We start from the raw sequence: 25,191 nt of genomic DNA on the forward strand, positions 1-25,191 counted from the left end.
ATGGAGACCACACACAGTCTTCATTATTATCCAACAAAACGGTCCGATTGGACACATTCCATCGGAATCTCCGACCGTGTGTACAAGGGCTTAATCTAATCTAAGCCTTGCAAACTGGAGGCAGCTATTTAGTTCTATAGTATTCAGAGGCACAGGTTGACCATGGTCCATAAAGACATGGATAAGCAAGTTTGGCGGTGGAGGAACTTGACTGGTCCACACAGAGTCCTCACCTCAACCCGATAGAACACCTTTGGGGTGAATTAGAGCGGAGACTGCAAGCTAGGCCTTCTTGTCCACATCAGTGCCTAACCTCACAAATGCGCTTCTGGAAGAATGGTCAAACATTCCCATAGACACACTCCTAAACCTTGTGGACAGCCTTCCTAGAAGAGTTGAAGCTGTTATAGTTGTAAAGGATGGGCCAACTCAATATTGAACCCTACGGATTAAGACTGGGATACCATTAAAGTTCATGTACGTGTAAAGTAGGGCTGCCACTTCATCCCTTTAAACCCGACCACATATTAATTACACAGATTGTGTGGCTGATTAAGGTAATTAAAGAGGAAGTAAACTCTCCCACTCTGATGGAAATTTAGTCCATTATAATAAGTAATTATCAGAGTATAGCCACTGTAATCCAGCCCAAATCGCATATTACTTAATGTTTAAAGAAACTTTAAAAAACTTGTTTCCAGGGGTTAGGCAGAGCCATCTTAGAGTAGAGTACACAGTGGAGTGTATTTCCGCTCTTACATTGATCACTTCCTATACTGTTAACCAAGCCTCCTTCTCAATCCAACGTTTCTATGGCAACCCTGCTTCCCTGTTCATAGCTAACCTGTTTTATTTCATAGTATTTACTTGTGCCGATTATCTAGTGTTTGTCTTTGTCAGTCTTATCAGCTTCAGCTGATACGACTGCAGTAATGCTGTCCCATGCCCTGCTTTACACTGCATGTGATGTCACATGGTCACATGGGGTGTAGGAGAAAACTCTCAGTCTCCTGGGATTTCAGTGTTATGTGCCATAGGAAGTCCTGATAATAGATAGACAAAGTACACAGAGTGTGCCGTAACTCAGGGGAGATCTGGGCATGCTCAGTGACGTAATTCTAAAGAACGAAAAGGATTACAATAATACTAAGCAAGTAAGGAGATATCTGCAAGCAGTGTTCATTGGGGTTTTTTATGCTGATTTACATGGGACAAAGTTGTGGGGGAGGGTTTACAACCACTTTAAACTCTCTTGGTGTCTTATCTATAATTACCCTCAGAACCTGTGTAATTCATGTGTTTAGGTTTAAAGGGATGAGGTGGCAACCCTAGTGTAAAGTCAGGTGTCCCAATACTTTTGGTAATATAGTGAATATACGGTATATATATCTGCCTCATTGAAAGACTGCCGACAAGAAGCGGTTACATTTGTTTTCACTATTGTTGAAGGAAAAGCCTTTGTGTTTTGTTTGCTGATATAAAAATAATGAATTAAAGCTGATTTTAGGTTTATAGAACTGAAGCACAGATTCCGATTATAAGAAAGTAGACTCACCAACCAGGAAGGTCCAAGACATGCGAGTCTTTCAGTAAGGCATGCATCAACTTTCGCAGGGATCCAGCCTGCACATAAAGGATAAGCTCAGGAGTGTTTGGAACCCAGTCTGAATCTGGCTGAGCTATCCCCCCAGAGAGCTGTCACTGTGCACCACCAATCACAGGCAGACGAGGCATTCCCCACCCTGCAGGTGCAGGTATACATAGGGTAGGTATACATGTGGTTGTGGGACAGGGAATGCCTCGGTCACTTATGACTGGTGGTGAGCAGTGATCTCTCTGATGGGATAGCTCATCCGGGTTCAGACTGGTATTCAAACGCACCTGAACTTATCCCTAAACAGCTCTCTTCCATTCACACACAGTTACAGCATTGTCTCTTTAGCTCACCTATTTTAATAGGTAAGGTTTGGGGGAAATAACTGCTTTCCCAAATGAACCCCCTTTTTACCTTGCCCCAGGCTGGCTCTCCACATTACATTCAGTTCTCTAATTGATTTTATGTATTGTCCAGAGTTTTATTATCTAATGTTTGCCTGTTTACCCTTTATAGATGCATCCAATGTATTGCTGGTGGAAGCGACAAACATTTCTAAAGAGTATGATACTGGGTTGATATTCTTCTTCAGGTAATTTCCTTCTTAAATTAAACCTGTCACAACTCAGGTCTACTACAACAGCATATAATGAATGCGTAAAGCAAAGGTTACTATCAGTGTAAACCAGGAAATCCAGAGATATAGATAACATTATGTGCAAATTTTGACTTTTCCTGTAAACCTTTCCGACGGAACCAATTCCTATCGGGAAAACCGTTCATCTGTATGCGGTTTTGATGGACCAAAAATGACGCAAGGGCAGCTATTGGCTACTGGCTATTGAACTTCTTTTTTCTAGCCCTGTCGTATGTGTTGTATGTCATCTCGCTCTAAATGATCAGACTTTGATGTGATCGTGTGTAGGCAAGTCCGTTTCAGCGGAACTCCATTTGAAAAACCGTCAGTGTCCAAAATGGAGTCCATTTTGGTCCTTTAATGTAATAGGTGGCCTCACTAACCAATAAGGAGGCTCAGAAAAGTAGAAGGGGGAAGGGACAACTTTTGCAGGAAAGTTGAAATTTTCATATGTTGCAGTCAGTATTTCTTGATCTACTGATTATTTTGACAAACGATTTCTATCAAAGTTTACCCATGCTTATACACTTTTCTATCATATGCTGAGATTGAATTTCCCAGATTTGTGATAGGTTCACTTGAATATGGCTGCCAAATTTCCTGTTCCCAAGTCTGATTTTGATAACATCCACACATTTTTGATTTTTGTTTTTGTGATTTTTGTTTGTCGTTTCATTCTATCTTATCAAAGTGGAATTCTGAAGATGAAATTGAAAGATCAATTGTTCGTGCTTATCTGCACAAATATTTTTTAGTGGCCAAGGTTGCATGTAATTGCCCTGGTCAAAAGCTCCGGCTCTCTTCTTGCTATAGTGAAATGGCAGTGACTGGGCTGCTTCTTGTGTCATCTATCACTTGATCTGTACTGATGACGTGCAATCCTGTTGTGTGTCAGATTCCTCCTCCCAAAATCCTACTCCCAGCCTTGGGTCACAATAATGTATGCCATAGGTTGTAGATCTAGCACACAATTTAACATTATATGCCTATGACTTTTTTCCCCAATATTAACCCTTTTTCGTGGCCAACTGCTTTTGAAATTGGCAACACAGGACTCCATTCTTAAGATTTTTTTTAAACAATTTTTTACATTATTATCAATGACCAAGTAAGGTTATGCTTTCTAAATGAATGTTTACCTTGTAATACTAAAGTCCTCACGATGAAAAGTATGGGGTGCACCAGTCTGCAGTTGTGATTTTGCTTTTTCTGTGTGCATTTTGAACATCCACACATTTGTTCTTGTGCTGTTTCAAAATTGCGATGATGCCCACTTAATGCTGAAATCGGGGCAAATATTTAATACAACCTTTTCAAGTACGTGCTGTAAACTGTGCAGAGCAATATATCTACACACCAGCATTGGAAACAAGGAGGGCATCAGAGATCCTATATTATGCATTCTGCTTTCGACAACTGACTTTCTAGAATAACAAGTGATGGGATTGAGACTTAGATAAACGTACATAGCGTAAATACTGGCATAAATGTGCAGAGCTTAGAGCAGGGCTTCTCCAGAGGTTGCTAGAGGTTCCTTTAGCAATTTCTATTTCTGAGAAAAGTTCCCACTGACACCATTGAACTTTTTAGCTATTTGTAAGGGGGTGATTCTTCCCAATGACCACAAGTGTACGGAGAATTCTTCTCACTGATCATCCCTCTAAGTCTAATGTATCATGAGTTGTAGATATACTGTAGTCATTTTTAGCAGGGGTTCCCTGAGACTGGAACGTTATTTAAAGGGTTACAATGTGTTGAAAAGGTTGAGAAAGGCTTGTTTAGAACAGTGTTTCTCAACTCCAGTCCTCAAGGCGCTCCAACAGGTCATGTTTTCAGGCTTTCCATTATTTTGCACAGGTGATTTGATCCTTTTCACTGCCTTAGTAATTACCACAGCCATTTCATTTGAGGGAAATCCTGAAAACATGACCTGTTGGGGCAATCCAAATATCGTACGACCGTTTTCGGTTAATAATCGCAAGTAGAAATTGAATAGCTAAATAAAGTCACGAAAATTCTCGTACAATAGAAAAAAAAATCGTAAGTGATGTCATGTGTTGTAATGTATTTGTATTGTATTTTCGGATGACAACTATACTAACTAAATGAAAATTGTACGGTCTGGAATCGTACGAGGAAAATTTCTGTGCATGTCCAATCGAATAATATCAGATGAACGGTCGTGATCGGCTGTGGGAAGTAGTGTACACACGATCAGAAAATCGTACGATCCATCCTCGGACGACCATTTTCGTACGATATTCGAATCGTGTGTACGGGCCATTAAAGTAAGCTGTGTAGCAGCTACAATCTACAAACTCTGCTGAATCAGATAATTGTCATTTCGAGATAGACAACTGCTGCCAGGCTGCAAATAAAAAGAGCAGCTAGGATCACTATGTTTACTGAGGCACACTTATTAACACTCTATTTAAACTAATTGCTTTGCAATTATTATTATTATTATAATGCAGGATTTATATAGTGCCAACAGTTTGTGCAGCGCTTTATAACATGAAGGCAGACGGTACAGTTACAATACAATTCAATACAGGAGGAATCACTTTTTGTACACTTGGCGACGCTTTATTTGGTGAGCCTACAAATCTCCCTAATTGCTTCCTTTTAAACCTACGCTGGCCATTTTTTCCCAACAGTTTGTGATCTGTTTCTGCAGAGATTACATGTGCAGTCAGTGCAGTGCAGTTCAAAATCCTCATGAACACTTTGAACTGAACTGGTACACGAAACAGATCCGCTTCTCTAATGTCATAGTCCTATCTCCTGATTGCTGCTTTTCAGATTACATAATGCAGACGGAAAGCAGGCTAAATATAACAAATGTAGTTTTGCACAGACCCAGGCATGTGATGATAGTTGTCAAAGTTTAAAAAACTCACATTGATTGCAATTCCTCTGCGTATGGAGATCATAACTAAAGTCATTTTCCAAACTCTAAATTTGTGCTTTTTGCAGGGAAGGAGCAGTTGTCTTTTGGAATGTTGAAGAAAAAACTGTAAGTACATAGATTTTATTATTTCTGTCCAGCCATAGGTAGATTTATACATATAAAGTATGTAAATGTTGCTGGTAGCTCTTTTATTTTTTGTAACCTTTTTTTTTTAGTTTAGAAATAGTAATGCTGTTACAGTAACATTAATATGGATATTACAAAATTAAAGGCGATAATAGGATCTTTTTTTCTGTAATTGTGCTTTTCTTATCAAGATGAAACATGTTATGCAAATTCTGGAGCGCCATGAAATTCAGCCTTATGAAGTTGCTCTGGTTCACTGGGAAAACGAGGAGATAAACTACAGCTTCAGAGAGTATGTTTCATTTTATTTCTCCAAGATGCTTCTGGTAAAGCTGCTGCAATTTCACATCAACATGTATATTTTTGCATAAAGATAAGATACATATAAAACTTTATTTGCCTTTTCTCATAGTACTCTTTACAGCAGCAATATTATAATTCATCATATCCACACATTCATAGCTACTAAAATACATACCCACATGTCTCACCTTAAAGTGGTTGTTACCTTTCAAAAGAATTCACTGGCAGCCCCTCGTTTTTTTTTCCAGGGATAATGCACTCTAATTGTTATTTATAAAAGAAGCCTCTAAATACAGTTTTTCCAGCTATTTTCAGTTTGTGACGTGACTCCCGGACGCTCTGCTACTCCGATCCAGGGCTACAGCAGGAGGAGCCGAAAACTCCTTCCGACGTCAGCTGGGGAGGTCACATGGCTGCTTGGCCCCTCCCGCTGTAGCCCTTGATCGGAGTAGGCGAACGGCCAGGAGTCACGTGACAGGCTGACTGAAGCTGAGAAAAAAGGTATTTAGAGGCTTTGTTTATAAAAAAAAAAAAAACACTTACAGAGTGCATTATCCCTGGATAAAACAGAGGGGTGACCATTATTAACTTTTTGTAACTACTAATAGCAGCGTGGGGGGGACTGAGACACAGACACAGAGCTGACAAGCAAGGGGGGGGGGGGGTGAGGGGGACAGAGGAGAACACCGGATGATGGAGGCACGTAAACTGACTACAGTAATCAGGGCTGAGCAACCGTAAATATCATGGTCAGCTCAGAGAGGGTGGCACAGGAAGTGGCTTATAACATCATGCTTAGAGAGGGGCAGGTTAGACGGCAAGGTTTTTAGGGTTACGAACACTTTCAGGCCTCATTCACATGGGCGCTGAGACCTGTACACCGTGACTAGGCTGTTTATGCTGGAGCCTTCAGGTGCTGCGTGCAGGCAGCCCCATGTATGTTTATGTCTGCGTTCAGAGCTGCACACTCACACGGCTGCCAAAATGAATACAAAAGGCTGTGTCTGTACAGCCGCTGCATCCCCATAGACTTACTATACATGGGCTGCCTACACACAGCATATAACATATACTTTCTTACACTCTGTGCCTGGTGGCTTAATGGACAACACCGCCCTAGAGAAAAACTGTACTTTAATGTACGCTTTAATTGTGCCAAACCGTCTGCTTTGTTTCTTATTTCTTACCATTCAAGATGGGTTTAATAGACAAATTCTAGTATGCTGGATAGAGGTATATTGGTAAATAAAAATATTAGTCTGCTATTTTATAGAAATATACCCAGCATCCGTTGCCTTATATTTTGCAAAATTCAGGATGAGGTAAGTTTGTCCATCTTGGAGCAGTATGTTTTTTGCTGCCTCTAACAATTACATATTAAAGCATCGGTTACCTATCAAATTCAAACCAACCTTGTTGTTTAAATATGATTTGGTGGCAAATCAAGTAGAGCCATCACCTGATTATTTGAGGAGTTGGCTGAGCACTACTGAGAACTGAATTCCAGGTAAAGAAGCCATAGTTGTATTTGTGTCCATCCAGTCCTGACATTTACACCGCTCTCAGAGATAGGACAAACAGCCTAGAGAACTGCCTTTTCTGTAGAGAACAATGAGGTCTTGTCCCTGCCCGCAGCTTGTGACTAAGCAGTGAAGGAGAAGCAGCAGACTAATGAGCTCATCTCCCTGTCTCTGTTTTCGCTCCTGCTGGCAAGATGTCCCTTGTCAGCTTCTTCTATTGTTGGACTAGTGATATCTTTTTCTGGCTGGAATTTAGCTATAATGTTAAAGCGGAACTTTACCCGTAACAACTTGATAAAAAAAATGTAGTTTAGCAAAGAACATACATTCCACATTAATAATTGTGTTACCAAAATTAATCAGAAAGTGGAACTAAATCCATCTATTTAACGGTTTTAAAACACGGTTACATTCCTGGAATGACGGGATTGATAACTGTCACGTTTGTTTGTCAAACCATCAAATGGCTGGTGTTATAACTGATCACATGTGCAGAACCATGACAGTTGCAGATCAAACAGAAGCAGCTAACTTGGCTGTAAAGGATAGGGGGGGGGGTTAATTCTGCTTTAAGGCTCTCAGCAGTTCGGTCTCTACAAACCTGGCAGTGCCTAAAAATGCCTAAAATTGGGAGCAACAGAGCAGGGTAAGACAGTGTATTACTGGATTTTACACAGTATAGTCACTTATCTTTAATGTTTTACATAGCTATATCTGCAAAAGGCGCCAGCTGGAAGTGATCTAGGACAAGGAGGACTTAATTTTCTGACTAAAGTTCCACTTTAATTTGGTGAATCTGATCATTTCAGCAAAGACACTGCACTTACTGTTTATTGATGGGCTTCACTTGGTACCTGGAGTTGCTTTGTATTCACCAATGTTTACTAGTAATCCACACTTCCTGTATGTTTCCGCAGGGGACACTCTAAGCTTGTAAAAGGTGAAATTGCGTTGAATTCCCAGCTGGAAGCAGATGAGGTTATTCTAGAAAAATTTGCCTTTTCTAATGCACTTTGCCTCTCCGGTGAGTCTTATGACAATAACATGTTGGGGCAGCATTTGTAAGACTATTGCTTTTTGACTGATATGGACTGCCAGCCTAAATTCTCATTTAAAGTACACCTGAGGCTGTCAGGAATAATGTATGGGTGCTGCCATTGCTAGCTTTATTCTGAAAATGTTAGTTATTTGACTTTAAAAATTTGAGTCACAGACAGCCATTTTGTAAATGAGTGCCAGACAATTGTAAGAATAGGCTTGCTGCTAGTCAGTGGCTCAGAAAACATTAAAGCCCAAGCATACGCATAACAGTCAGGGACCTACTTCCAACTTCAGACTAATTTTGTTTTGCCACCCCCCAGCAGTTGAAAAAATATATCTGCAATTTGAAGGTGCCCCCCCCCCCCCCCCCCACAGTGCTTCATTTTCGCTACAAGATGTCCTCGGTCTTTTGGGTTGAAGAAATTAGGACATTTTGAAACACAGTGGTATCTAAAAGCTAGAAGATATTGTCACCAATCGGGGGCTACAGCTGGCTGAACATATCCTGCGCCTACCCAACAACCATGCCACCTAGAATAAAGTAGAAACAGGGAAGACCATCAACAACCTGGTGGCCTGAAAGCCATTGAGTGTCCATGGTATGCCCAATGCACCAAATTTTGCAGGAGTAACTATATCTGAGAGCCCAGAGTTGGACTTAAGAAGAGAAGTCAGCAATGACGGCCTATGTAATAAGTGTACTTTAAAGTACCCATTGGAGAGATTTACTTTCACTTCCTGTCCCATGGCTAAAACAGGAAGTAAGAGGAAATCCCCACAAAATAAGGGAATTCCTTGGGGACCCCCAGGCCATTATATTAGTACCCCCATTGGAAGATTTCCTCTCTATTACTTTTTTGGGGACAGTCCAAAATGTGTGATTTTTCTTTTACTTTCACTTTTAATGATAATGGTAAACAGGAAAAATAGATATAAATTAAGCTTTGGCGCTAAAACCTTTTTGTGCACTGTGAATACTAAAATCATATATAAGTGTGAGATGATCTATTATCTCTGCTGGTGCTCTGGAGAATATTAAAACAAATTGCGGTGGAAACCTCTTAAAACCACTGTATACGTGATATTAAAATGCGTGAAAAAAGAAAAGAGGATGTATGTCTGTTGATTTACACCTCAAAGAATGCACATATATATTGGAAAAGTGGTGAATCAATCACATAAAAACAATTTAGAATACTACTGTGCTCGATAAACATACATAAACCAATATCTGAAAAATCATATGCAAATATGTTCAAAGTGATAATCAGAAAGCGTTTTGTGAAAGTACCCAGAAAAAATAATAATAATAGTGACAAAAAATCTTATAATATCCAACGGAAATTTTCAAAGTCGCATCAACTAGTTGCTGGAAAAACGCATGGAACTTTCATCAAATGAGGAAGGTAGAGTAAAGTGACTAGTGCAGAAGGGTTAAATACATTCCTCTCCGGTGCGCCACTCTGTGTTAGGCAAAAGGTATGTATATATGCTCACCAGACAAAAAACCCTCAATGGGTTAATCGAGCAGCCACAGTATGAGCCACTGTGCAGCTTTCTTTGGGCTCTGCTTCTGCTATGCTGGGGAGATGCTTTACACTTTTCCTTCCACAAGTAGTCCGTTTAGCAATTATGCATGAAGGGAAACAGAAGTACAAACATAGTGCAATACTGTTGTTTGAACGTTTTTTTGTTTATTAAGAAGTCAGGTTACTCACAATATCCAAAAAGACAAAATCGCTTTCAAATTAGCCGCGCCGGCGTTGCTGCTTGTATGCCAGTGTAAGGTGCACGTTCTAGGCCACGGGCGTGGCCTAGAACGTGCACCTTACACTGGCATACAAGCAGCAACGCCGGCGCGGCTAATTTGAAAGCGATTTTGTCTTTTTGGATATTGTGAGTAACCTGACTTCTTAATAAACAAAAAAACGTTCAAACAACAGTATTGCACTATGTTTGTACTTCTGTTTCCCTTCATGCATAATTGCTAAACGGACTACTTGTGGAAGGAAAAGTGTAAAGCATCTCCCCAGCATAGCAGAAGCAGAGCCCAAAGAAAGCTGCACAGTGGCTCATACTGTGGCTGCTCGATTAACCCATTGAGGGTTTTTTGTCTGGTGAGCATATATACATACCTTTTGCCTAACACAGAGTGGCGCACCGGAGAGGAATGTATTTAACCCTTCTGCACTAGTCACTTTACTCTACCTTCCTCATTTGATGAAAGTTCCATGCGTTTTTCCAGCAACTAGTTGATGCGACTTTGAAAATTTCCGCTGGATATTATAAGATTTTTTGTCACTATTATTATTATTTTTTCTGGGTACTTTCACAAAACGCTTTCTGATTATCACTTTGAACATATTTGCATATGATTTTTCAGATATTGGTTTATGTATGTTTATCGAGCACAGTAGTATTCTAAATTGTTTTTATGTGATTGATTCACCACTTTTCCAATATATATGTGCATTCTTTGAGGTGTAAATCAACAGACATACATCCTCTTTTCTTTTTTCACGCATTTTAATATCACGTATACAGTGGTTTTAAGAGGTTTCCACCGCAATTTGTTTTAATATTCTCCAGAGCACCAGCAGAGATAATAGATCATCTCACACTTATATATGATTTTAGTATTCACAGTGCACAAAAAGGTTTTAGCGCCAAAGCTTAATTTATATTTTAGATTTCTAACCTATTCCTATTCTTAGGGACAGGTCTCAAGCACAGGCAGCTTTAACCCCTTAAGTTCATTCTTTAATTTATCTTTAATTTATTTTTATTTCACTATATTACATTATATATATATTCTTTTTTCCCCTTGCCTGTGTGGCGAACGGGTGGAATTTGTCCATAGCGCAATCTTATCTATCTTTTGCTAGGAAAAATAGATAGAATGGTAAACATATTTTTATTACAAATTATGTGAGCAGACTGCAGTTCCTCTTTAAGTCTCATGTTAAAAAAAAAGATACATTTTCCTCCTGCTCATTCCTTTTCCCTGTTGGACCTGAGCATGTTATAGTTTTGGTACTTATGTTAGCTGCACTGTTTTGTTGGTTTATTGTATAGTGCAGTGATGGCGAACCTTGGCACCCCAGATGTTTTGGAACTACATTTCCCATGATGCTCGACTACGCTGCAGAGTGCATAGGCATCATGGGAAAAGTAGGTTTAAAACATCTGGGGTGCCAAGGTTCACCATCATTGGTATAGTGCCTTGAGCCAAGAAATGGCCAAATGGCTTTTACAGGCCATAGACAGTGCGGATTTCTTTCCTGCAACCACGGGTTGCAGGAAATACATTTGCACGATTCTTCCATCAACCCAGACCATGCTGACAGGGGAATCCATCCTGTCAAGGCATTGTATTCTACTGGCGGTGGGGGGAATGTGTAAAATCTGGCAGGTTGGTTGTACCAAAGTTGATCTACCAATCAACTTGGTACATTCAGCCTGCCCATACACGTTCAAATCTCTATGGCCAGCCTTTATTTTCTACTCTAAAAAAATGTAAAAGGCAATAAAAAAATTATAAAAGAATAATAATGAGAAAAAAAATACATGTTCAGTCTTGGGACATTTGGTTGGTAACAATAGCTAATTGGCCTGTTTTCTGTGTGTTTTTAAAAACCTGTATACACTTGAAACAGTTAATCAAATAGCTAACTTGATATTGTTCAATGCTAAAAGCCGGTAATATTTTTATTTTTTTTCTAACAGTGAAACTGGCCATGTGGGAGTCTACCCTTGACAGATTTGTAGAGTCTATCCAGTCAATTCCAGAGGCAAGTCAAAGACCCCCTTTATAATATTGATATATTCAAATGTTTTATATGTACCGGTACCTATGATATTGTTAAACATATTGGAAAGGCATATGTAGATGTTTTGTATATCATGTATCACAATTACTTTAACACTGTAAAATACATTTGTTATTTTTCAGATGTTGAAAGCCAGAAAAAAAGTCAAACTGACTCATGATGATGTCATGCAAAAAATTGGAGAGTTATTTGCACTAAGGTAAACTTATTACATGCTTATTACAGACACTTGTATTGTATTAAGTATTATTGTGGTTTTATTTTTATTTATTTTATTTAGCTGTCGGAGGGCTTCACTCCGATAGCTAAATACAAAGTTGAAACATACAGTATGTAGGAAATGTTTAAACTGCCAGATATTTATATTTTTCCTGTCTTCTTTCAGACACCGTATAAATCTAAGTTCGGACCTTCTCATCACACCAGACTTCTACTGGGATAGAGAAAACCTAGAGCTTCTCTATGATAAAACATGTCAGTTTCTCAGCATAAACCGCAGGGTCAAGGTGGGGTTTAAAATTTTAAATAAATTAATCTAACTGAATGTTTGTAGTTTATCATGGTATATAAAAACATTGAAAGCAATTGCACCAAAAATTTACCTTGAGGCCTCAATCATACGCAGCGCCTGCATGGACACATCTGTTTGTCCCAATTTGACAGCCATGCAGGTGCAGATGAGTGACCTGAATGTAGATTGTGTGCATTCGAGGGCACTCGCCTAAATGGCTGACGCATTGGGATGAACGTCTGTAGCACAACAAAGCCTCAGCACTCTGTTTCCCACAACCAAGAGTGCATGCGTACTGCCCAGAGTGATGCAGGGAAACTTGACAAACACTGCAAAGAGATAGAGAAGAGTGCAAACACATTGTTCATTATCACGAACACTATTTTTATGAATAAAAACGCCAAAAAACATACAAACATGAGGAGCTAGAAGCTTGTCATATCACAACAAAGCAGAAGTGATTTCCAAAAACGCTGTGGTTGGAAAGCTGATGCATTTCATATAAAAGGCAGATGTGTAATAGGTTGGATCAGCTCTGAGGAAAGGGGCTTGTCGCCCGACACGCATCAGCTTTTCAACCACAGCGTTTTCGTAAATCGCCTATGCTGGATTTGTGATTTGACAAGCTTGTATCTTTTCATGTTTGTGAGTATGTTTTTGGCGTTTTTAGTAATAAAAATTGTGTTGTGATAATGCATTAGGCGTACCCTCTTGTTTCCTTTTGCGGATGAGCGGCTGCGTCTGTGCAGCTGCTGCTTCCCCGTAGACTTGAATAGCATGCCTGTACACAGCACCTGGCAACAAAAGCCACATAAATGCAAGGTCCATTCATGGTCTACAGGTCTCAGCGCCCGTGTGAATAAGGCCTTAAAGAACCTCTGTACTGAAAAACATTGTAACCTGGTATTTGTACACAGTTAATACCTGTAAATGTAGTACTTAGTATATGAATCCCTCTTTTTATTTATGTATGTCTTCACATTTACATGCAAAAACAGGCTGTTCAGCAAAAGTGACAGTTGCAGGGGTTGCGAAAAACAATATAACCACTGCCTAGGGCAGGTCCTTACAACATCAGCTGGAGCTTGAGTTTGGTTTGTTTGGCACCTAAATCCATTTTAAAACTACATGTCTATAATAAAAAACTACTTGGTCCACAGGGTGACAACGTTGCTGCATGATTTCATTGCTGAACAATTTGTGTTGTCACACTCATAAAGAAAGAGCAAAAATGATGGGTCTAAGGGGACGTTCAACAGGTAATACAACTATAAATATTGTATCCAAGAATAGGAGAAAGGGGGGGGCAGGGGATTTTTTTACGGTACACTATATAAAGAGACAGAGATTTCTTAAAAAAGAATTCATAGCTTTAATGTTGGAAATATGTTAAAATTATTTTGGAAAAACCAAAATAGCAAAAATATAATAGCAAATACACTTTTTATACAAAAAATTACATGACACAAAGTATAGGGGATCCTGAAAATGTTAGTTGCTGAGAATGATCATGTATCCTCCCGACATGTTTCGCGTTTTTGCTTCTTCAGGGGAGTATGCAACTAACATGAACATAAACACAAAAAAAGGTTTAAGAATACAGAAAATACATTTATGCCATACAATTAGATACACATAAATTTCAGAACATTAAGTATGAAATTGGTCTCAATTTGCTCAGTCCAAGGAGGTACAATGCTTACCCAGGTATAATCATTCCCGGCATCGCAACCCACAAGCCAATAGATGGTGAAATAGATGGCAAGAATTAGGTGACAGGATCAAATGCTAAAAACAACCCAGCCCCATGCAGGGCATAGATGGAGGTAGACAAGCGCTACAAAGATCAAAAACAAAATCCAGAGATAAGTACCAAGTTTACAAATCCAGCACAGGTATTAAAAAATGTTAGTTTGTAACAGAAAGGGTAAATGATATCAATCCCTAAATTATAAGAGGGAATTGGGGCTGAAAAACATGCCTCCATAGTAGAACATGAGATGCTCATTATCAAAGGAATGAAACAATTGATTTTAATTACGCCTAATTAGTATAAGGGTTATAAGAAGTGGCTACTGGGGGTATACTGCCAATATACTGTTAAAGAGAGTAAAAGGAATAAAAATTATTTTTACCTGCAGTTAGAGTCAAAGATGAAAGAATTAATTCCATATGATAATATTGGTGCAATACAAATGCAACAGATTACAAAGAAAGAATCAATTGATTCATTGTGGTGTTTTATAAATTACAGAGTGCAGCGGTATGCTGCCACTGCCAGGCTTGCTGAACCTACAAGCAAATAAAAAGAAAGATGAATAGATATAGGTATAGAAAGATGAGAAACGGTGTTGTAACAGTATGAAGTTCAACTAAAAAGTATATTTACCAAAAGGAAGAGTCAGCGTGGCGGTAGTATCTGTGCTGAACCTGCACTACAGATGAAGTGACAGCGCTGCCTATTTGTATCCCCCATCCATCGAGCCGGCGTCCGCATCGAGCCGGTGACGTCAGACGCCGGCTCGATGGATGGGGGATACAAATAGGCAGCGCTGTCACTTCATCTGTAGTGCAGGTTCAGCACAGATACTACCGCCACGCTGACTCTTCCTTTTGGTAAATATACTTTTTAGTTGAACTTCATACTGTTACAACACCGTTTCTCATCTTTCTATACCTATATCTATTCATCTTTCTTTTTATTTGCTTGTAGGTTCAGCAAGCCTGGCAGTGGCAGCATACCGCTGCACTCTGTAATTTATAAAACACCACAATGAATCAATTGATTCTTTCTTTGTAATCTGTTGCATTTGTATTGCACCAATATTATCATATGGAATTAATTCTTTCATCTTTGACTCTAACTGCAGGTAAAAATAATTTTTATTCCTTTTACTCTCTTTAACAGTATATTGGCAGTATACCCCCAGTAGCCACTTCTTATAACCCTTATACTAATTAGGCGTAATTAAAATCAATTGTTTCATTCCTTTGATAATGAGCATCTCATGTTCTACTATGGAGGCATGTTTTTCAGCCCCAATTCCCTCTTATAATTTAGGGATTGATATCATTTACCCTTTCTGTTACAAACTAACATTTTTTAATACCTGTGCTGGATTTGTAAACTTGGTACTTATCTCTGGATTTTGTTTTTGATCTTTGTAGCGCTTGTCTACCTCCATCTATGCCCTGCATGGGGCTGGGTTGTTTTTAGCATTTGATCCTGTCACCTAATTCTTGCCATCTATTTCACCATCTATTGGCTTGTGGGTTGCGATGCCGGGAATGATTATACCTGGGTAAGCATTGTACCTCCTTGGACTGAGCAAATTGAGACCAATTTCATACTTAATGTTCTGAAATTTATGTGTATCTAATTGTATGGCATAAATGTATTTTCTGTATTCTTAAACCTTTTTTTGTGTTTATGTTCATGTTAGTTGCATACTCCCCTGAAGAAGCAAAAACGCGAAACATGTCGGGAGGATACATGATCATTCTCAGCAACTAACATTTTCAGGATCCCCTATACTTTGTGTCATGTAATTTTTTGTATAAAAAGTGTATTTGCTATTATATTTTTGCTATTTTGGTTTTTCCAAAATAATTTTAACATATTTCCAACATTAAAGCTATGAATTCTTTTTTAAGAAATCTCTGTCTCTTTATATAGTGTACCGTAAAAAAATCCCCTGCCCCCCCCTTTTTCCTATTCTTGGATACAATATTTATAGAATTATTAGGGGATGAGGTACCTTTAACAGTAATGTGTCTCTGGGATAGTGTGGACCAATTTATTTCTAAGGTAATACAACTATGTTATGGGGGGACTATTGTAAATACTGCTGTGTAAAGCCCCATACACACTATCAGATTTTCTGCTGGTTTTTATCTTCAGATTTACCAAAACCATATAATATGAGATAGAAAAAAAAAGGGTTAGATACCACGCTAAAAACTAAATAAATCACAAAAAATATAGCTGCAGCTCAGATTTGTAAGATATCTACAAACACCATAACCAAAACATAGAATATAGCTGCGCATAAAGTTAAGCTAAAATAATGTAATAATATATGACAATAAATGACACCAAAAAAATCACCATAATAAATATAAAATCATACTCATGAATGAACGTGATTAAATAAATGTGTAATACATGATAAATATGTGATAACAATAATAAATCCTAAAATAAAAGAAATAAAGTAATTATATCAAAAGTCCAGTGAATGAAGTGAAAATGGTGACTTAATCAAATTCTTCTGTGCAAACAGAAACACCAGTGCTTGTGAACCTCTTTATGAGGTTCTAATATTTCTACAAATGTAAGTGCAATATGTTTTCTTATAAAATAAACTGTGTTTTATGGACTTACACTATGGTGAGTTTTCCTTTTTCGTTGGGATCGTGATTGTTGCTCACTGGTCTGCCTTTTGAGTTTGGATCGTTTGGCCTGTCCTTATTTTAACCTCAGCTGATTCCTGCCATGGATGTCTGGAGGTTGATTTGACGCCACAGATTTAATACTAGAGGCCCTGTATCGCTTATCCTCTGGTAAGCGCATATGTTGTGTGGTGGAGGTTCACAAGCACTGGTGTTTCTGTTTGCACAGAAGAATTTGATTAAGCCACCATTTTCACTTCATTCACTGGACTTTTGATATAATTACTTTATTTCTTTTATTTTAGGATCTATTATTGTTATCACGTATTACACATTAATTTAATCACATGTTCATTCATGAGTATTATTTTATATTTATTATGGTGATTTTTTGGTGTCATTTATTATCATATATTATTACATTATTTTAGCTTAACTTTATGCGCAGATATATTCCATATAATATGAGGTCAAACCTTAGGAGTTCCAATTTGTATGCAATCAGGCAGGCCCTTGCACTACATGGTTTTGGTAAATCTGAAGACAGAAATCAGCAGAAAATCTGATAGTGTGTATGGGGCTTTAGTGACAGACCGCACCGTATGTGTAATTTTTAAGTTTGCTCAGAGCTCATCTTTAAATCTGAAATGTCATTTTCACAGCAGCAGTGAATGATGATGTTTCAGTATTTTGGTTTTCAGCACTGAGAAACCTTTGCTACCCCTATCCTGATCCACTTAACACGTAGCTCGTGCCCTAAAACGTAACAAAACAATAAATATATAAATTAACACTTAAAGGAGTTGTAGGTCAGAAGGTTTTTAATCTTAATGCGTTCTATGCATTAAGATAAAAAAAAACTTCTATGTGTAGCAGCCTCCCCAGGACCCCCTTATTACTTACCTGAGCCCATCTCTCTCCAGCAATGTCCAGGACCCTCCTCCTGATTGGCTGAGACACAGCAGCGGCGCCATTGTCTCCTGTGGCTGTCAATCAAAATCAGTTAGCCAATCAGGGGAGAGAGGAGACGGGGGCTGGGTCAGGTCAGGGCTCCTTGTCTGAATGAATACATAGAGCTGTGACCTGGCTCAGGTGCCCCCATAGAAAGCTGCTGGCTGTGGGGCCACTCGATAGGAGGGAGGGGACAAGAGCAGTGAAAAGGGAAAAGAGAAGAGTAGGATCTGTGCAAAACCAACTGCACAGAGCAGGTAATTATAATATGTTTATTATTAAAAATAAAAATAAATTAGACTTTACAATCACTTTAAGCCTAGTACACACGGGCCAAATATCAGATGGCATTAGCTGGTTCAATAGAAACTGGCCAACATTTGGCCCGTTTGTGCGACAGAAGCTTTAAGGGGAAAAAACACGAGGGTTTACAACCCCTTTAAGCCTTAAAATATGCCTCTACACACCGTAATGTGCATGAACACATAGGATAACATTGATCTACTTCTACAGGCAGGAGAGAAAAAAAAAACTCCTGTGGATGCAGTGGTATTTAAGCCCAGTGTGTATGGACCCTCAAGGTTTCACTACTAGGGGTAATGTGGGGATGCAGCCTTGGGGATGCCCTACAGAGTTCAGCAGAGAGTTATATAAAAAGTATATTAAATAAAGGTATTTATTTATTTAGGTGATTAATGAAAAACTTCAACACTGTACAGAACTTACAGATTTGATGCGAAATCATCTGAATGAGAAGCACGCTCTGAGGTTAGAATGGATGATTGTCATATTAATTACAATTGAGGTAAGTTTGCAAACCCTGAGATATAGGGCGTTCTATTCTTTTTAAAAAGAATATCCTTTGTTTTTGTTTGTTTTTTTGCAAAAACTTCAACTTCAAATATTCTTTCAATCATTTTTTTTTATTTAATAGTAGTGTTATGGGCAGCACAGTGGGATAGTGGTTTGCACTTCTACCTTGGCGCACTGGGATCCTTGGTTTAAATTATGAATGCATGGAGTTTGCACATTATCCCTTTTCGTACATGGCTTTTCTCTGGGTACTCCAGTTTGCTCGCACACAGCAAAGTCATGGGGGTAGGTTGATTGGCTGCTGTCTAAATTGGTTCTCGTATGTGTCGGCATGCATGTTTGTATATGAGATGGGGACCTTAGCTTGTAAACTGGTCAAGGACTGATGTGAATGTACAGTATGTAAAGTGAAAACGTGAGAGTGTGCAAATTGTTGGCACAGTATAAATAACTATTATACTGTGTGTGTATGTGTGTGTGTGTGTATATATATATATATGTATGTGTGTATATGTAATATATATAAAGTATCTCACAAAAGTCAGTACACCCCTCACATTTTTGTAAATATTTTATTATATCTTTTCATGTGATAACACTGAGAAAATGACACTTTGCTACAACGTAAATTAGTGATTGTACAGCTGGCAACAAAAGTGAGTACACCCCTAAGTGAAAATGTCCAAATTGGGCCCAAGGAAAAAACAATATTGTGTGGCCACCATTATTTTCCAGCACTGCCTTAACCCTTTTGGGCATGGAGTTCACTAGAGCTTCACAGGTTGCCACTCGAGTCCTCTTCCACTCCTCCATGATGACATCATGGAGCTGGTGGATGTTAGAGACCTTGCACTCTTCCACCTTCCGTTTGAGGATGCCCCACAGATGCTCAATAGGGTTTAGGTCTGGAGACATGCTTGGCCAGTCCATCACCTTTTCCCTCTTTAGCAAGGCAGTGGTCATCTTGGAGGTATGTTTCTGGTTATCATGCTGGATTACTACCCTGCAGCCCAGTCTCCAAAGGGAGGGGGATCATACTCTGCTTCAGTATGTCACAGTACATGTTGGCATTCATGCTTTCCTCAATGAACTGTAGCTCCCCAGTGCTGGCAGCACTCATGCAGCCCCAGACCATGACACTCCCATCCCACCAGGTTAAATAGATAATTGGGCCCAATTTGGAAATTTTCATGTAAGGGTGTACTAACCTTTGTTGCCAGTGGTTTAGACATTAATGGCTGTGTGTTATTTTGAGGGGACAGGACATTTACAGTGTTATACAAGCTCTACACTCGCTATTTTACATTGTAGCAAAGTGTAACTTCTTCAGTGTTGTCACATGAAAAGATATAATAAGATATTTACAAAATGTGAGGGGTGTAATTACTTTTGTGAGATACTGTATGTGTATATATATATATATATATATATATATATATATATATATATATATATATATATATATATATATATATATATATATATATATATATATATATATATATATATATACACATACACACTATAATACCAAAAGTATTGGAATCCAGATACAGTTTGTAAGGGCGCTCTGAACTTCAGGACCAAGCAAAAAACAGATGTCTTTATGAACCAGAAAGTCTATACTAGGGTATCTTCCACACTTAGGGCTGCACTTATGGAGAGAAGCAATCTCTGAATAGGAAACAGAAAAACAAAGAAAAAGCGCCTCTAAGTGTAGAACAGGAAAAACAGCAGGGAGCTCCAGCGGACTGGCCTGTCAGTTGTCTTGGAGCTCCCTGCTGTTTTTCCTGTTGGCATCCCCTGGACCTCCCTGCTACTGGACACACACAGCCTAAAGAACTGTTATATGCCACTGACCACTGCATTCATGCCGGACCACCTACATGGATATTAATGATATGCTCTGCCAGTCTACATATCTTGTAAGTGTTTTTAACCCTTTTTGGGGAAATTAAACAGCTTTTAATTCTACACTTAGAGGCGCCTTTTCTTTGTTTTTAAAAGTATTGTAATGCCTGCCTTGTTCACGCACATGAACTTTAACAGCATCCCAGTCTTAGTTTGTGAGGGTTCAATATTGAGTTGGCCCACCCTTTGCAGCTATAACAGCTTTAACTCTTCTGGGAAGGCTATCCACAAGGTTTAGGAGTGTATCTATGGGAATGTTTGACCATTATTCCAGAAGAAATTTTGTGAGGTCAGACACTGATGTTGGAGAGACGACCTGACTCGCAGTCTCTGCTCTAATTCATTCCAAAGGTGTTCTATCGGGTTTAGGTCTGGACTCTGTGCAGGCCAGTCAAGTTCCTCCACCCCGAACTCGCTCATCCATCAGCAGAAGAGCAGATTTAAGACTATCCCATCTCCTTTGCATCAACCCCCACCCCCACACACACACACCTAATTACAGTTCTAGTATAACTCCTATATCCCACCTGCATACTTCAGCAAGACAGCCTCACCCTACCATGAGCTGGGGCTTTGTTAAAAGCATCCTGCTGCATTTCTCTCCCTGCAAAGTAAGCAGGCTTAGAGTTGCATAGGGCCATATCTTCTATCTTGGTAGTCTGGAGACACTTTTCTTTTTATGCAAGGCATGAAAAAAATAAAGGACAGGCCAAGCATTCAGGTTTATACCTCAGCAGGCCAAGATTTTTCCATGGGGTAGTCTTATCATGTGTACACATTCAATCACCTTCCTAAATCTGTGTGAACATGTGCTTACCTCCACTGACTGTCAGTGCTTGCTGACACTATGGAGAATACACTGTTGCACACTAACCATATACCCAAGACACTCACTACACTTATGAAAGATCTTTCATACAAGTAAGGTAAAATGATTCTTTCATGTGAATTAAAAGAAGTGCGGGATCCATTGCTGCATCTATCTCACCACCTCTACTCCGAGAACTAAGCGATCAAAGATGGCTGAACGCTCAGTTCTTGGGTCTGGCTCTGATTGGCCGAGTTGGAGATCATGATGTAATCAGTCCTCCTCAGCCAGTCAACTTTGTATTATTTCATAGAAAAAAACTCCAATTCTGTTTTGTTCCGGGTATAAGATGGGAAGTCTCCGTCTCACAGCCGGGAAACCTGTACTGTGTACTGTATGTAGTTGAAGCTACATACAGTTTATAGAGTACTTAGAGCCAATGCAGCAAATGAAGGAAATAAATTGTTTGGACCAGCTTGGTCCAAACAAACTATTTAAAGCAGTACTAAACTCCAGTACGCAAATCATCAAGGCCACCAATTAAATTTTTTTAAAACACACTGCAATCCGATTTATCCACCTACCATGCCCATTGTGTCTTTTCCAGTGTAGTTTTGTTTCTATGTATCCCAGCTGAAGCCTTCACCATTTTAGCTCCTGACTGCTTCCTGCCCTCAGCATACTTCTGCCCTTCCTCTGCGTCTCACGCATTGCAGTGGACCTGCTCGCTCTGTTGATGCTGAGTGATTACCTGCTGATGATTCAGGCACAGCACAGGAGGAATAGACTGACAGCCCACAAAGCATGCCATAAACGGAGGCAAAAATGCGCATGCATCAGTGACATCATTGAAGTAAACATCAGTAATTTCTTTTAAAGGGCGCACATTGGAGCAATATGATAGAGATTCACATGTAAATTACTCTAGGCAGCTTTACATGGGGAAAACTATTGAATTAGAGTTTACTTTCACTTTAAAGGAAACCTAGAGATCAGCTTTAAATGTTCAGTTATAGTTCACTTTGACGGTTTTATTGTTTCTTTATTATGTCCTATAGGTCCTGTTTGAGCTTGGGAGAGTCATTTTCTGAGATCTGCAATCGTGATTATCAATGTAACCATCAAAGAAGGACAAGAAATACAATCCTCAATGCACTATCCAGGGGATATCGTTATTTCAAAATAAATTGAATCGATATGCAGCTTCCTCACTGATCCAGACAAATGCTCCTCTTGTAAAAACTTTTATGTGCACAAAGTATTTCAGTAGGTGCTTACTCATGGATGGAAATATACTTTCAAGTTAGTTCTTGTCGGCAAGTGCAAACTGATATACTGTGTGCACATAACCCCATAAAGCCCCCCAAATTGGCTGGAGGATGCACTACTGTCTAATCAGCCTGGAACGTTTACAAAACCCATGCTGTTTGTTTGGTTTTTTATTTTTTATTTTTTTTGTATTTAATTATGACCAAATTGAAAAGAATACCTTTAATTATATTTTAATTTATTATATGAAGATTTACTTCTTCAGTGTTTAGGTAGTTTGAGTGCTGTAATTGAGTGTCATCGAGTTATATTGGAAACCAATATAACATATATTACATTTTTTTTTTAAGGTTCAGAATGTATTGGTATTAAGAATTCTGTTTGCACTGTGAAATAAAGACCATTCTTTTTACAAATAAAATATGACTTATTATTACCAAAGTCTATGTTACATAGATTCTGTAGTCTCTTTTGGGTTTGCCGCTTACACACGACCAGACTTTCCACCAGAAAAGGTCCGACGGACTTTCGGCGGAGTTCAGACGGACTTCTGAATGAACGGACTTGGTGACACGCGAACAGACTGTCAGTTCGAAAGTCCGTTAGTTTTGAACGTGATGACGTAAGACGGGACTAAAAAAGAAAGTTCAATAGCCAGTAGCCAATAGCTTCCCTTGCGTCATATCTGGTCCGTCGGAACAGCATACAGACGAATGGTTTTCCCGATAGGAATTGAGTCAGTCGGACAGATTTGAAACATGTTCTATTTCTAGGTCCGTCTGATTTTTTTTTTTTTATAAAAAACAATTGGATTAGCCCACACACTGATTCCGTTAGACCTAGTCTGCCGGAATGTCTGGTCGTGTATACGCGGCATAAAAGTTAAGGGTTCTTTGTGCCTCATTCACATCTTTAACATTTTTATTCTTTCTGTCCTGTGTTTGTGGAATGTAAGCACTAAAGAAAAAAAATCACATTCAGTACATCTCTGCAATACACACTGTACACCTTTCCCCATATTTTGCCTCTTTAAAAATGCTGTGAATAAATCAAAATACCTGGTGATCCTACCATACATCCAGTGTGCTTTTAAAGTGATCCTAAAAGTATCATTTTTTTTTTTTTAAATAAAAAATCATGTTATACTTACCTACTTTGTGCAATGTTTTGCACAGAGCAGCCCCGATTCTCTTCTTTTTGGCCCCTTCCCCCTGCCGAGTGCCCCCAATAGCAAGTCTCTTGTTATGGGGGCACGCGAGGAGGATCACTTTCAGGCTGCGGTCCTGTGAATGGACATTATCCATTAGATTAGAGAGAAAGGGATGTGCAAGATTGATGCAATTTGTGGGGACATCACTGCACAGACATCCAACCCACTTAGCATACCCTGTACAAATCCGCTCTCAACACTCTCCTCTCTTGACCTTGCTACTACCAAAGAGGTCTCTAAAGTTTTCTCAGAAGCCCGTCTTACCACCCCTCCCCGGGATCCTGTTCCCTTACATCTACTGCGATCACCAGTGTTGGTCATCTTACTTTAAAAAAGTAATTAGTTACAAATTACTTCTCCCAAAAAGTAATTGCGTTAGTAACTCAGTTACTACATTGGAAAAGTAATTAGTTACTCAGCAAAGTAACTGTGACTTTTTTTTTTTTAATATTCTAAGGGGCGGGTCTAGTATTACTGTAAGCAAGGGGCGGGTTCCCCCCTGCACGTCTATTCCCCCTCTGTACCCCACTACACATCTGTCACCCCCCCCCCCCCCCCCCACAAACATATATCTGTTCCCCTCTGTACATCTGTCCTCCCCAAACTCATGGATTGGATCGTTCCTCGGATCAGAGTCACGGATCGGATCATTTTTTGGATCAGCAAATAATAATTGAATTTGAAAAAACTTATGAAAATTCCACCACCATATAGTCCCCACTGTAATATCCACGTCATCTCCCCCACTGTAATATTGGCTGAGCATGGCTGGGTACGGCTGAGCATGGCTGGGTATCGGCGAGTATGGCTGGGTATGGCAGAGTATGGCTGGGTATTACCGAGTATTGCAGAGTATGGCTGGGTATGGCAGAGTATGGCTGGGTATGGCAGAGTATTGGCTGAGTATGGCAGAGTATTGGCTGAGTATGGCAGGGTATTGCAGTGTTGGCAGGATATTGCACAGCATTGGCAGGGTATTGCAGAGCATTGGCAGGGTATTGCAGGGAATTGCAGAGTATTGGTAGGGTATGGAGGGATGGCTGTGACTGCAGTTGTCACAGAGCAGCGCTGTGGGCACTACAGATCCAGCCCACAGCGCTGCTGCCATCCAATTTCTCCCCTCCACTGTACAGATCTGTACACAGAGGGGAGAGAGGAACGGAGCAATCACATTGTAAACGGCCGACGGGTGCACCAAGATGGCCGCCACTCTGGAGCTAGGCCGAAGCTGCTGCCTTTCCTAGTGGCGGTCAATGTAATTGCGGTAACGCCGCCCAAGTAATGGGAACGGCTTTGCAGGTAGATTACTCGTTAACCTCTTAAGTAACGCTGTTTACTTTAACTCGGTTACTTACATCACTGGC

At 39.4% G+C, this 25,191-nt stretch overlaps 1 protein-coding gene and 2 long non-coding RNA genes across 4 annotated transcripts in view; 2 read left to right on the plus strand and 1 right to left on the minus strand.

Annotated features, from left to right (window-relative positions):
- The window catches only part of RMND1 (required for meiotic nuclear division 1 homolog), a 37,272-nt gene extending 14,234 nt beyond the window's left edge, over positions 1 to 23,038 (plus strand). For both annotated transcript variants that reach the window (XM_077468579.1, XM_077468580.1), the window contains exons 4-12: positions 2,111 to 2,186; positions 5,208 to 5,247; positions 5,460 to 5,560; positions 8,009 to 8,115; positions 11,859 to 11,923; positions 12,085 to 12,161; positions 12,348 to 12,468; positions 18,505 to 18,621; positions 22,407 to 23,038. In XM_077468579.1, coding sequence (XP_077324705.1) covers positions 2,111 to 2,186; positions 5,208 to 5,247; positions 5,460 to 5,560; positions 8,009 to 8,115; positions 11,859 to 11,923; positions 12,085 to 12,161; positions 12,348 to 12,468; positions 18,505 to 18,621; positions 22,407 to 22,439 — 737 coding nt within the window. In that variant the 3' untranslated portion in view covers positions 22,440 to 23,038. The remainder of the gene's footprint in view (positions 1 to 2,110; positions 2,187 to 5,207; positions 5,248 to 5,459; positions 5,561 to 8,008; positions 8,116 to 11,858; positions 11,924 to 12,084; positions 12,162 to 12,347; positions 12,469 to 18,504; positions 18,622 to 22,406) is intronic.
- On the minus strand, positions 13,803 to 14,963 carry LOC143960234 (uncharacterized). The gene is made up of 4 exons (XR_013270289.1): positions 14,863 to 14,963; positions 14,609 to 14,765; positions 14,177 to 14,310; positions 13,803 to 14,035 (listed from the first exon to the last, which is right to left on the minus strand). It is a non-coding gene; the product is annotated as an uncharacterized LOC143960234 (long non-coding RNA).
- Positions 14,969 to 16,541, plus strand: LOC143960233 (uncharacterized). Its single transcript, XR_013270288.1, has 4 exons — positions 14,969 to 15,089; positions 15,187 to 15,343; positions 15,642 to 15,775; positions 15,917 to 16,541. It is a non-coding gene; the product is annotated as an uncharacterized LOC143960233 (long non-coding RNA).
- Positions 23,039 to 25,191: the final 2,153 nt, after the last annotated feature.

This window comes from Lithobates pipiens, unplaced genomic scaffold, assembly GCF_037356315.1.
Source record: "Lithobates pipiens isolate NorthernLeopardFrog02 unplaced genomic scaffold, aLitPip1_a1.2 Scaffold_8, whole genome shotgun sequence".
In the NCBI taxonomy this organism is placed as follows: Eukaryota; Metazoa; Chordata; class Amphibia; order Anura; family Ranidae; genus Lithobates; species Lithobates pipiens.